At 37.1% G+C, this 14,427-nt stretch overlaps 1 protein-coding gene across 4 annotated transcripts in view; it reads right to left on the reverse strand.

The window, feature by feature from the left end:
- Positions 1-12,624, reverse strand: part of PTBP2 (polypyrimidine tract binding protein 2) — an 81,334-nt gene extending 68,710 nt beyond the window's left edge. For 2 of the 4 annotated variants that reach the window (XM_007462612.1, XM_007462611.1), the window contains exons 1-2: positions 12,378-12,432; positions 10,671-10,701 (exon numbers count right to left, since the gene is read on the reverse strand). In XM_007462612.1, the coding sequence (XP_007462674.1) occupies positions 10,671-10,701; positions 12,378-12,385 (39 nt within the window). In that variant the 5' untranslated portion in view covers positions 12,386-12,432. Of the gene's footprint in view, positions 1-10,670; positions 10,702-12,377 lie in introns of all 4 variants that reach the window. The other 2 variants (XM_007462614.1, XM_007462613.1) reach the window with 2 other exon arrangements.
- Positions 12,625-14,427: the final 1,803 nt, after the last annotated feature.

A 14,427-nucleotide genomic window follows, 5' to 3' on the forward strand; every position in this document is an offset into this window, starting at 1 on the left:
GCTGATTAGCTTTGGTAAAATTATCAGTGAATTAATTTATTTTCCTTTTTGCCTAAAGCATTGTTTCTGCATTAAGCATGTCTTTTATAATTAAACAAAATAGAATGGAGAAGTAAAGGAAAAATTCTTCAAAGAAAAATATCACTGTTCTCTCCAGCTCTGCCATCTTATTTTTTTTGATAATACAAATACAATACTCTCCAATTAACTTATAAATTTAGTACAACTATAATCAAAACCTGAAAAGTCTTCATGGAACTTAGCCAACTGATCTCAAAAATATATATACAGTGAAGAAAATGCCAAGACAATTTTGAAGTTGCAAAATTCACTCTCCAAGATTCCAAAACTTACTGTGATGCCACATTAAATTAAGACATTTGGGTAGTAAGACAGTAATAGACAATGAAACAGAAGAGACAGCCCAGGGAAAGTTTCACACATACATGAAAACCTGACAACTAACACTGCAGATCAGTAGGAAAATATGAACCATTCAACTGAGTTTTTACCAGATTTGTTAGCCATTTACAACACACTACACAAAAATTAAATTACAGGTAAACTGAGGCCCTAAATGTGAAAATCAAAATTTTAAAGTTTTCAAAATAAAATCCAGAAGACTATATAGTATAAAACCTTGAGTTTAAGAAAGATTTCTTAAAACTAAAATGTAAATTTAATGTTAAAATTTCCTACTCTATTCATCAATGCAACAAAAAAAAAAGCCACAGACAGGAAGGAATTTATCTGTACCATATATAACTAACAAAGCTTTAGTGCCCACGATATATAAAAACTCCTAGAAATCAGTAACAAAAAATAAAAACTTCAAAGTTGACTTCTAATAAAGGGTTCCTTCTAAATAGGATTTACAAATTAAAGAACTACAATACCAAGCATCACCATCATTTGAGCACTTACAGCCATTCTGTGCTAAATCTTTTACATATTATTCAATCTTCAACATAACTTCTGAGGTAGGTCCTGTTAAACCCATTTAAAAGTTGTAAAACTGAAACTCAGAGGTTACCTTGTTCAATGTTAGAGGCCAACTCTAGTCTGTTAATTCTAAATCAATGTTCAATGTTAGAGGCCAACTCTAGTCTGTTAATTCTAAATCACGTGCTTTTAATTTGACAAGCCCTTCATTGAAAAAAAATTTCTTGTCCACCATCAGTAATGCCAATTTATGTTCAATTTTAATATATTTCTATTACAGAAAATTTAATTGGACTTTCAAGATATACTTCTTTGTACATATCCTTTAAGAATACTGACAGATGTCTATTGAGCAAACTATGCTGAGCATAAACAAATTGAAGAAAAAGTTATTACAAAAAATGTTCTTGGAAAAAACATCACACAGACATATGCAAAAAAAATCAGATATCATATATCTTCTAATGGAAAAACATATCACCACTTATAAAATATTACTAAAAACAGAAAGAGAACCTGATGGTCTGGAGATCCATCTACCAACTGACATATATGAACAACATAATAATTATAACATCAGAATACAATCAGTATATGCAGACTATGGACAACTCTGTAAGACCAACAACCAGTTTTCTTCAAAAATAAAATGTAATTATGGGGGCTTCCCTGGTGGCGCAGTGGTTGAGAGTCCGCCTGCCAATGCAGGGGACACGGGTTCGTGCCCCGGCCCGGGAGATCCCCACGGCCCGCGGGGCGGGTGGGCCCGTGAGCCATGGCCGCTGAGCCTGCACGTAAAAAAAAAAATGTAATTATGAAAAACCTCACAGTGATAAAAGGAGAATTCGTAAATTGAAAGAAATTTAAAAGGCATGTCAATTTACTGAATGTGTTGATCTTATTTGATCCTGATCCCTCCCCACCACAAAAAATGAACTCTGTAAAAATATTATGACTTTCATGAGACAAATAGAAATCTTACAAATCTGGCACTTAAGAACATTAAGCAATTGTTGCTATTTTTTTTGGGGGGGGGGTGCACTAACAGTACTGGGATTGTATTTCTTTAAAACAGAAAGAGAGGGAGGACTGACCCTGTCTTTTAAAGAGACACACCAAAACATTTATGGATGAAACAAATAACCTGGAATCTTTCTCAAAATAATACAGGAGGAGAAAAGTAGAGTGTGGATCTCCTAAGTTTTAGCAATGGGTTGTTCGTTGATGATTGTTGGGACTGAGTGACATATAAATAACGCTTCATGATACTACTGTGTCTTTTTTTAATGTTTAAAATTCACCACAACGGTTATAAGACGAATTATTGCTCAAAAACACATATCTTTCATAACTGTTGTATTTTATTACTTTTAAAGTAAAAATATTACCTAACCACCTTAGCCCTTAATGAAGCATGTCTGAAACTAAATTAAGAAAGCTATTACAGTTCAGGAACACAAAGGGACCAAGTAAGAGATTAGAATAGTTAACGACTATATTCTAATTCATGGTGCTCCATACAGTACCAAAGCCAACTATTTTGCAGCTCAGTCTCCACATTTAAAGATAGCAGAATAATGAGCTACTTTCATGTGTGGAAGCTTACAGATATATGGAATACTGCCTACCACATGAAATACTTGAAATTTTCTCCAACCTATCGGCCATTCTATTTTTTTTCTCCCTCCCATATATTACACAAACCCTTTGCTGTAAAATCCGTATCATTCAGCTAAATTGTTCAATGGCTATGAATTTGTGCCAGCCTATTGACAAAACTTTGGCCATGTCTTCCCCTCAGCATACACTGCTCACTTCTGCTCCCAAACATTTACAATACACAGGTCACAACCCACTGATTTCATGAAATCTACTCTGATTCTACCAACCAATCTTCCCTAACATAGCCATAGGGCATTTGCTTAAACCTTGTATATTTATTTCTTCTTGTATTTCTTCAACTAGATGAGGTTCTAGAAGATACACCTCTTTTGGATCTCCAGCAAAAAGGAAGAATGTTGTGCAATAAAATTGATATTTACCTTTTTACTGATAAGTGGCTCATGAGATTATGAGCATGTTGAAGCCAGAGACCCTTCAATAGTCATTAAATATATACTGAGTATGTACTATTTAACAGGCACTACTGATGACAAAGAAACAATAAAACAAAAAAGGTCTCTGCCCTCAAGACACATATATTCTATTCTTAATGTCTTTGAATCACCGGTCTTTAACACAGTGCTGACATTCAGCAGACACACTAATGTCTCTAATTTGAAATTCTAATACAAATACCCTAGCAAGTATTATGTAACATTTTAAGAAAACTCAAAATCTAAAAACCCAAACAACACAGTTTTTCTTAACCTACCTGTTATAAATCAGTTATGTACGACTATTACAAAAAAAGTTTTCTTTAGCATTATTTTACTGTTAATTGTCTAGGAAAGCCAATGATGATGAATAAAATAGTCATATCACAACTTAAAACTGTGCATTCAGCAATTTACAACCAGTGCTTTCAAAATTCTAGTGAAATTTAACTTGAAAAAAGCTAACTACTTGGGCCCATTATTCTGCAAGAATTTCAAAGGCAAAAATGGTTAAGAGTACAGAAATGAAACCTCTGAAACAAATTACAAAGAACATAAAAAAACATTTTAAACAAATGCAACAAACTTCATATTAAAAATTTACAAATTTCCTTTCTTGTTTTACAGTCTCACTGACCTGACCAAATAGAAAGGAGTCTAAAATCATTGAGAACTAAGTCTACAGCACATTTATAAGGATAATGAAAAATGAGATTTCAACATACCCTAAAGCTATAAAAACTGGATGTTCTTTATGTAGTATAAATTGGTTAACATTAACAAAGGATCTAATTCATGGAAAATACTTTCTATGCATAATCACTTTTAATCTTCAGAACTTATAATCTCAATTTTAAAGAAACTGAAATTAAAATGTTTAAGTTATCAGAGACAAAAAAATTAAATTATACTACTTCATAATTCAAACACACCTAGATGCCCAAAACTGTATCAGGTAAAAAAGTAATAAACTGTAAGAAAAAGTACCTATGATGCATATGAATCAATTTTCTTTTTATATAGAGTTGTAACAAACAAGATAATCATTGAAATAGATCACATATACAAAGAGGCAGTTCACAGAAATAGAAAGTCAAATTTTAAAAATCTCACCCATTTCAAATTACAAAACTTTTTTATTACCGTGAAATTAGCTAGTATTCTAAATTTTTATTAAAACCCAGGATTGGTAAGGGTGTAGAAAAACAGGCACTCCCATACACAACTGTAGAAAACAAATGAGTAAGGAAACTTGTGGCATTGTGGTTTTAACAAACTTTTTAACTGTAAATTTCATTTGACACTGCATTTTTACTTCTATTTTTAGTATGCTATTTTTAACTGCAAAGGGAATCAAACCAAAATGTTCATCAATGTGGATCTAAATTGTGGTATGTCAAGCAACTACACTGTGGTGCATCCACAGAACAAAGAATAAGATAAATCTATTACTGCAAAAATATTACGTAATTTTTTTTTTTTTTTTTTTAAAGTGAACTTCTAATTTTGGCCAAGAAGGTATAACATGAGCCAGTTTGCCCAACTGAGAAAAAAAATAAAAGAAAAAGAAAATCACACATAATATATAGAACGATGTTCTTCAAGACCACTGGACATCAGACAATGATGAACAATGATCCCCCAGAGTCAGAAAACAACCATGGGGTAAGGCCATCATGGTCCCAGCTTACTCACTTGAGAAAAAGTCCAGGTCAAGGCATAGCTCAGATAAGGAAACCAGGTCGAACTTGGAAAACTCCCTGAGAGTTAAGAAAGAGGCAGGAATCCAAGGAGACCAAAGCAACTAGAGTTTGTATGGCAGAGTTCCAAAGACAGTTGCACGGAGAGAACTCTGGAAATCTGCAGAGAATCCTCCCTGAATATCCAATGCATGTGCATAACTATATTAAGGGTAAAGTAGAAGATTATTTTTCTTGTTGTTTAAATCTTTTAAAAAGATAAATGGCTGTTTAAACAAATAAAAAGAATGCCGTATATAATTTATAACACGTAGAAGTAAAATGTTATAATAATAGTACACAGGCCAAAGGGGGAGAAGTATTCTAATAGTCACATAGTATATGTAAAGTAGCATAAATACTACTTGAGTTAAGACTGATAAATTAAAGATGTATGCTATAAATCCTAAAACAGCTATCAACATAACAAAACAGCTATAAGCTAATCAGCTAAAAAGATTAAAATGGAATTAAAAAAATTACTCAATCCAAAAGAAAGCAGGAAAAAAAAAAGGGAAGAACATAAGAGACAAAACAATAAAGTGGTACTTTTAAAACTAACCATATTAATATAACAATATTGAATGTGAAGGGTCTCAACAACCAAAAGAAGAGGGTGTAAGACAGGATTTAAAAATCAAGTCTCTATTTTATGCTGTCTACAGGAAATACACTTTAAAATCTAAGGATACAAATAGTCTGAAAGTAAAATAATGGAAAAAGATATACCATGTAAACTGTATTCAAAAGAAAGCCAAGATGGCTGTATTAATATCAGAAAAAGTAAAGCAAAGAAATTTTAAAAAAAGCAAAGAAATTTTTAAAAATTTTAAATTTTAAAGCAAAATAGATTACCGGGGATAAAAAAGGTCACTGCATAATAATAAAGGGGTCAATGAATCAAGAGGACATAGTAATCCTGAACGTTTATGTACTAATTATAACTTCAAAAACATAAAGCAAAAACTGGTAGAACTGCAAGGAAAAACAAAAGAATGCACAATCTAGGAGATTTCAATATCGTTTTCTCAATAAGTGACAGAACAATAAAAAATCAGGAAAGGCAGCTCACTTGAGCAACACTACCAATAAACATCACCTAATTGACATGCATAGAACACAACAATAACAGAATGCACACCCCTATCAAATGCACTTAAAACAGGATATATATTTGAACCATAAAACAATAAATACAAAGATTCAAGTCTTACAAAACATGTTCTCTAAGCATAATAGAATTAAATTAGAAATAAATAACAGAAAAATACATGGAAAATTCCAAATACTTGGAAATCAAACAAAATACTTCTCAATAACCCATGGGTCAAAGAAATAAAAAAGCATATTGGAATGTATTTTGAACTGAATGAAAAGAAGTATAAATGTCAAAATTTGAGGGATGCCATGAAAGCAACACTTGTATGAAAATACATGGCATTAAACCTCTCTATATTTGAAAAGATATGTCAACTACATCAACTTCAATGTTAACTAAGAAGAGAGCAAACTAAATACAAAGCAGAAAAACATTATAACAGAAGAAATCAATAAAATGGGAAAGAGAAAACTCAATGCAACCAAAAGCTGATTTCTGTTTTACATTAATGAAATCAATAAATAAATCTTTAGCCAGACTGATAGGGAAAAGACACTAATTATCAATACCAGGAACGAGCGAGGCAACATCACTATAGATTCTACAGATAATAAAAATATAAAAATGTAATACAACAAACAACCCTATGCCAATAAGTTCAGCAACTTTGATGAAACAGATTAATTCTATGAAAACAAAATTACCAAAGCTCACTCCAGAATAATGTGAATAGTCCTATATCTATTCAATAAATTGAATGTGGTTTAAAACCTTCCCACAAAGAGAACACCAGGCCCACACAGCTTCACTAGTGAACTGTACCAAACTTTTAAGAAAAAAATATATCATTTAAGGTATTTACCCTAATATCAAGAAAAAAGTAAGAAGGCCTGCTCTCATCATTTAAATATTGTACTAGATGCCACAGGCAAGAAAAACAAAAGGCATCCAGATAAAAAATAGGATGAACAGTATATATATAAAATCTGACAGCATCTACCAAATAGCTGTTCGATCTAATAAATGAGTTTGGCAAAGGTGCTGAATACAAGAGCAATGGGCGTAAATAATCTGTATTTCTATATATTAATAACAAATACACATTTGATTTTTTTTTTTTTTTTTTTTTTTTTTTTTTTTTGCAGTACACGGACCTCTCACTGCTGTGGCCTCTCATGTTGCGGAGCAGAGGCTCCGGACGCGCAGGCTCGGCGGCCATGGCTCACGGGCCCAGCCGCTCCACGGCATGTGGGATCTTCCCGGACCGGGACACAAACCCGTGTCCCCTGCATCGGCAGGCGGACTCTCAACCACTGCGCCACCAGGGAAGCCCTGATTTTTTAAATTACTTTAAAATAGCACCAAAAAACACAAAATAAGGATAAATCTGACCCCAAAAATACAAAATCTATATACAGTGAAAACTAAAACAATGCTGAAAGAAATGAAAGACCTAAGTAAATGGAAAGGTAAATTGTGTTCATGGATGAGAAAACTCAACATTAAGATGTTAATTTTCCCAATTGCTCTACTGATTCAAGTTAATTTCAATTAAATCCCAGCAGGCCTTTTTGTAGAAACTGACTCATAGGAAAATGTGAAGGACCCAGAAGAGCCAAAACAACTTTGAAAAAGAACAAAGTTCTACTTGATTTCAAGATTTAATATAAAACTACAGTAATTAAGACAGTACGCTTTTGGCTACTAGGTAGACAAAAATGGGTCAATGGATGAGAATACAGTACAGAAATAGAATCATACGTACATACATAATTGATTTTTGAAACAGGTGCAAAGCCAGTTCAATGAAAAAAATAGTCTTTTCAATGAGTATTGCTAGAAAAAGTGAATGTGCATATGGAAACCCAAAAAACCTTGATTCATACATTGCACCATATTTTAAAAATTAACTCAAAAAGACTTAATTGCAAAACTAAAAACTATAAAACTTCTATTAGAAAACAGAGAAGAAAATCATTGTGACCTTGGGTTACACGAAGGAGGCTTAGATATGACCAAAATCATGAGCCACACCAAACCAAAAAAAAAAAACACACCACAGAACACCTGGTAAACTGAAATTCATCAGAATTAAAAACTGCTGCACTACTGCTCTTCAAAACACTGTGGAGAGAATGAAAACACAAGTGGCAGAAAATATTTTAAACCATATATCTGATAAAGAACTTGTAACCAGAAATGTAGACTTCTCAAATCTCAAAGAAATAAATCAATTTAAAAAGTGGACAAGAAATTTAAAAAGACACTGTACCAAAGATGATACACAGCTTGAAAAAAGCCCATGAAAAGATGTTCAGCACCAAAGACATTAGAGAAATGCAAATGAAAACCACAAAGAGATTACGACTTCACATCCACAAGAATCTCTATAATCAAAAAAAACAGACAAAAGGCACTGGAGAGGATGTAGATGGACTGGAAATCTCATACCCTGCTGGTGGCAATGTAAAATAGTATAACCAATTTAGAAAATAGTTTGCGGTTTCTTAAAAAGTTAAACATATGCCTAACCATATGGTCTAGCCATTCCAATCATAGGTATTTCCCCAAGAGAAATGAAAGCTTACATTCACAAAAAGACCTGCACAGGAATGTTCACAGAAGCTTTACTTATTATAGCCCCAAACTGGAAACAATCCAAATGTCCATCAAGAGTTGAGCGGATAAACAAATTGCTGTATATCCATACAATGCAATACTACAAAGCAATTAAAAGAAATGAACTATTGATACACAACATGGGTGAAATCCCAAAATAAATATGCTGAGTGGAATAATTCAGGCAAAAAGAAGGTACATACTGTATGACTATTTGTTTAAAATTCTAAAAATTGAAAACTCATCTATAGTGACAGAAAGCAGATCAGTGGTTCCTTGGGGAAAGAAAGGCAGATGGGAGAGATTACAAAAGGGCAAAATGATACTTCTGGGGTTCATTATCTTGATTGTGATGATAGTTTCATAGGGGTATACATGTCAAAACACTAGTATACCTTAAATATATGCAGTTTATGTCAAATTGTATCTCAATAAAGCTTTCTTTAATGACAAGATATGGACCAGTACACACGGCATGAATCCATATGTCGCTAAACAGATGTTTATATGTGTGCTAATATATAAACTAATAATTTCAGGAAAAAATACACCAAAAATAATGTTAACATAATTATCTACACCTAAGAAACAGGACTGGATATCAGGGAGAAATACTTTTCACTTAAAATTTTTTTTTAACTATGCACATTATTTTTTTTTAATTTCATAAAAGCTTAATTACTTGTGCCTAAGTCTGACGCCAAAGCAAAAATTCTTAACCATTAACCTAGAAAATTATTTAAGACATTAACTTTAGTTATCAAAACTTTTATATTAAACACTGGACAAAAAAATTGGCTAGCAATTACTTTTATATCATTTTCTAATGTTTTCTCTTCAAACTACTAATACAGAAAACTGCCAATAAACCAAATATGTACATCCGCTTCCAGGCATCCTCATTTTTCTCTGCTTGTTTGGGGTCCTGTGAGTTCCTTTTCTCCTCATCCAATAACAGTTGACAACTCAGACTTGAATCATTTATTCTTTTAAAAAATTCACTGCCAGAGGCTGTTTGGATGGTAACTATAATATCTACATCTTGCACTCTCAACTTAGAAAACAGCACTGGCAAATAAAAATAAATACACCTTCCCACAAAGAGCTCATCATTTCTCCCCCTAATCTACATAATATGAACTTGACAAGCCTAAATATTAAAGCATGGACAAGTACTTAATTTAATACATACAGAGGACAGAAAATAAGCAAAACACAAAATATCTCCAAAAGCATTCTGAATAATATCACACTGTTATGGATGAAATTTTAAGAATTCCAAAAATTATTTGGAACAGCATAACTGGACTAAGCACACAGCTTCTCAAGACTACTCACACTTGAAGGAGGGAAATGTCATTGCATCCAACAAGTATCTTAGTACTAGGCTTGGAAGATGTTGTCAGGCTTGGAAAATTGAAGATTTAAGACAAGAACCATGCCCTAAGAGGGCAGAAAGGCTTACAAACAAAATTTACAATAAATCAAGATGTTAAAATATGCAAGGATTCAAGGAAATGAAAGGCCTAAGCACTAGAACTAAGGTTTAAAGTATGAGTAGTTTTCCTGGCCATAGTGAGTGAGGGAAGATTCCAAACAATCTCTACCATGAGGCCTATCTTTCTTTAACAGACACACAAACCAGCTTTATAACTTCTGACTCAAATTTGAAGCTAACTGCCTAAACAAGTTTCTTTTCTCTTTAAAGATCAGAGTGACTGATTTCTAATGAGGCTTATTATTGGCGAAAATATTTTAGTCTTCGTAAGACAAAAGCAGAGCGAAAAAAATCTTAGATTACTAAAATTATATGATTTAGGTCAAATCACTTATCTGTCCATTTAAAACCATCATTTCCTCTCAGAAAACTGGGTTATTTTCTATTCACAAGAAGCCATGTCTGAAGGCTTTTTAAATTCCTTGAACACCATTCATAACTATTTTAAAATGTTATTCTCACAAACTGCCTTTCTAAAAAAATTTATGGTTGCTGTCTATTTAGACTAAAACTATTTATATAAACCAACTTTAAAAATTGAACAAAACACTTTACACTTGAATTTTGTAAGCTGTATTATAGTTTTCAAAAGCCAACAGAAAGTTTCCACTAATGATGATAATATGCTCAGTTGATTGAGGAATCCAGTTTTCATTAGTTTTAAACTTTTTTCCTACCTTCACGCCAACTGCAACTTCAGTGACAATTCTGTAATGAAACAAAAACAAGTTTCAACCTCTTGTTCTTCAAATGGTCATTGTTTGAAACTTTTTAGGGTAGTTCATCATTCATGAATTTTCCACTCACAATGCAGACAGAAAACAAAGATGGTCAGTGGCACATAATCAACTTGGCTTTCTAGAAATGACTTTCAAAGGTGTGACGAAACTCACCACACTTTTGGTATTTTTTAACACTTCAAATAGCAAACTGAAAAAACCCCAAAGCCTATAATACCCCTTTACCCTTTGATTAGTAATTTAAAACTTAACTCTTTAGTAATCTTGACAGAAACAGGAAACATGAATTCCAGGGTAAGTTTTGCCATCTATTTCCATATTGATCTGGGGGAAAGAGAGAACTTCTCTGGATTTGTTTCATCTGGAAAATGATCTCCAGAGAACCTCTAGGAAGATTCAAATTTTGTTAATCTGTTAACTTTTATGTGACCTGCACTTAGTTTCTTCACAAAATACCGAACTCCAGATGATTAAAATAAGCTCACATTTTACTTCTGACCCTTCAAATACTGTCAATGATTCCAATACACGTACTTTTTAAGTGATACTGTTTTCCTATGCCCCCAAACGGGATGAATACGGCTATATTTTCACCCTAAAGGGTGCCTCCTTTCTAACAATGAGTTAAATTATTAAAGAGTCTTTTCAGATGTGGAGCGTTAAGTACCAGGGAGACCCTGGTCCGTATCATTTCCCGAAGCCCTTGCCTCACCTCACTTAGCACTCTATCGCCAGCCTCAAAGATGCAGCACGGCTCTGGCTTTTTGGAGTTGTTTTTGTTTTTCCAGAAACTGGTCAAAGTAGCTGAAAAGATGGCCCTGTGTTGACTATCTACTCTTGTTTCTGCCATGGCTCTTGGCCTTTGCCCATGTGACTGATGTCGACCACAAACACTTCGTTTTTGAGATGATTTAATTGCTGGGCCCTTCTGCCAAGCTTGGAACGATCTTAGGCCACACAGAAAGGCGTTTTTTCAGCCTCCCGCCCCCACTAGCGGACTCCAGTGAAAACAAAGGAGTGTGACATCTGCCCTCCCCCTTCCTCCCGCCACCGCACGCCTCCCCGCCCCCCCTTCCCCCGCGGCTCCCACTCAGCCTTCCCGGGAGCTCCCGCCACCGGCATCTCCCCCAGCCGGGGCGGGGCGGGCCGGGCGAAACCGGGAAGGCTTGGGACGGTTTGGGGGGGCCTAGGTGGGGGCGGCCTCTCTCTCTGCAGGGAGCCTCCCACGCAGGCCTCGCTCTCCGGCCGCTACACCCGCTCCCAGCCACGCCGCTCGCCCGCGGTCCGGGTTCCAGGTTACGGATCGAAATGGCTCCTAGAGGGGGCAGGGCCGGGCGAGACGTCCTGGGACCCCCCAGAGCCCATCCCCCGCTGCCCCGCCGGGGCCCGCTGCCTCTCCGGGGTCGTCGCCCCGCCGTCTCCCCAACGCCTGCCGAGTCCACAAGCCTGCTTTCTTCCCGTTTTCTCGACCAGAGCCCGCCAGGGGGAAGCCCAAGGAGGGGTGTGTGCGATGGGGCGGGGGTTGGGTAACGGCAGCCCAGCCCTGGGGAGGGACCGCCGGGGGGTTTCGGCCCGACCCCGGACCAGGCCGAAGGCGGGCCCCACTCCCCTCTAGCACACCTCCTCGCCGGCCTCGTTACCTACCCGTCCATTGCCGAACCGGACAAAGCTTCGCTCACAAGAACCGAGCCACGCAGCCGGCGAGACACACAAGCGGAGAGAAAATGGCGGCCAGGTCCCGACGGAAATTGCCGAAGGTGCCGGAGCGCACGGGGCAGCGCGCGGCAGCGGCGGCGGCGGAAAGAGCCGAGCGCGCCGGCGCCCGGCTGCGGGCGGCGAGCGGCGGGGCGCGGGGACGAGGGGTAGTGGGCGCAGCCGCCGTCGCCTCCTACGCGCCGCCGCGCGCGTGAGGCCCTCCGCCCTCCGCTCTCAGCGCTGTGGGCCGGAGCCTGCTGCTGTGCAGCGTGGCGTGCTCCGTTTCTTTTGTACGTTCCTTTCCGAAGTCCCTGTTGCCCTCCTAGGGCGCTGTGGGTGCGACACCGCCCAGCCCTCCACACCCACTGATTTGGACCTCGGGAGCGTGGTCACTGGACCGCAGGACTGCCCCCAGGCAGCCTACACTTTTCCCTCCAAATCAGGCTCCAAGTTGGCTCCCCCCTCGACCTAGGCGGGCCAAGGAAAAACTATTTTATAGCTTTTTTTTCTATGCCATCTTTATTTGCAGACCTCTCCATCCTCTTTAAAAAAACAAAACAAAACAAAACACTTTACCCCGTTAACCAAGACCACTGCTTAGTAAAAACAATTATTTCCAAAGCATGTATACATCATCAGATTGAAACATACGCTTTTGCTTCCAGACACTTGAAGTTCCAAGTGGAGAAGGATGTGATTCTCACCTCACTCAGTTGATGATTAGTGGGGACCCGTAGGAAATATTCACAATACCTGGATGGAGAAGGACACAGGTTGAGCGATGTATTAAAGAGTTGGTACAAAAACTGGTACCAAGAGTAGGATCTACCATTTGGGGGCTTGAAAGAGCAAGTGGGGGTGGGAGTGGAAGCTCCATCTTCACCACTGATTAGAGATGGAAGGAGCATTAAGAAAGGCTACTCAAAGTGACTCCCTTTTCTATACAGTATCTCTCACAGTCTCCGTTTTATTTTTAATAGCATATTGGAAATTTCCTTTAAAATGTTTTTATCAGAGGCTCTACGTTTGAAAAGGCATCCATTTTTGAAAAATTTGCTCAGTGGGTAACTGCTTTGCCAGCAATTTTCTCTCTCCTCCACCTTTCCCCCCCCAACCAAAACACACACACACACACACACACACACACACACACACACACAAAAATATCCAAATATCCCTTGTCTCTCCAGTTACTCTCAATGCCTATTATGGGCTTTCCTGTATCTCCTGCATACAAACCTCTTATCCTTTTACTATTTGGAATTTCACTGTACTAAATGGTACTTTCTGTATGATTCATAAAATTATATTATTTTTAACTTGGGCAAACCTTATAGAGCATCTTGTCCAAATAGAACTCTTCAAAGCACTCAAATGTTAAAAATTCTTGATTTGGTTCAGGGATTGGGATTCCTTAAAAACAAAAACACCTATTTCCTACAATGCCTTCTTTGCCTTAATCATTGACTTATGATACATAAAGGGCCATTATCAGTGCCATTAATAATCACTTTTCACGTGTTTGTGGGTTTTTTTTTTTTTTTTTTTTTTTTTTTTTTTTGCGGTACGCGGGCCTCTCATTGTTATGGCCTCTCCCACTGCGGAGCACAGGCTCCGGACGCGTAGGCTCAGCAGCCATGGCTCACGGGCCTAGCCGCTCCGCGGCATGTGGGATCCTCCCGGACCGGGGCACGAACCCGCAGGCGAACTCTCAACCACTGCGCCACCAGGAAAGCCCGTTTGTGGTTTTGTACATGTATTTTCACTCAACAATTAAATATGTAAGCTCCCAAAGGGCAGGAGCTCTAGCAGAATTCTTTGTATTCCCCACATTGACTCAATCAATGTTGATTGATTAGCTCTTGCTTTATCCTGGCAAAAACAAACTGTTCCATGGGGGGAAACCTGGCCTTAGGAGGCAAAAGAAAATATAATACTCACAAAACCATATTTTTCTTTTTTTTCTCCTAATAAAGCACAAGACTACAAACAAACAATA

The sequence above is a fragment of the Lipotes vexillifer genome, unplaced genomic scaffold, assembly GCF_000442215.2.
Source record: "Lipotes vexillifer unplaced genomic scaffold, Lipotes_vexillifer_v1.1 scaffold826, whole genome shotgun sequence".
NCBI classification, from domain to species: Eukaryota; Metazoa; Chordata; class Mammalia; order Artiodactyla; family Lipotidae; genus Lipotes; species Lipotes vexillifer.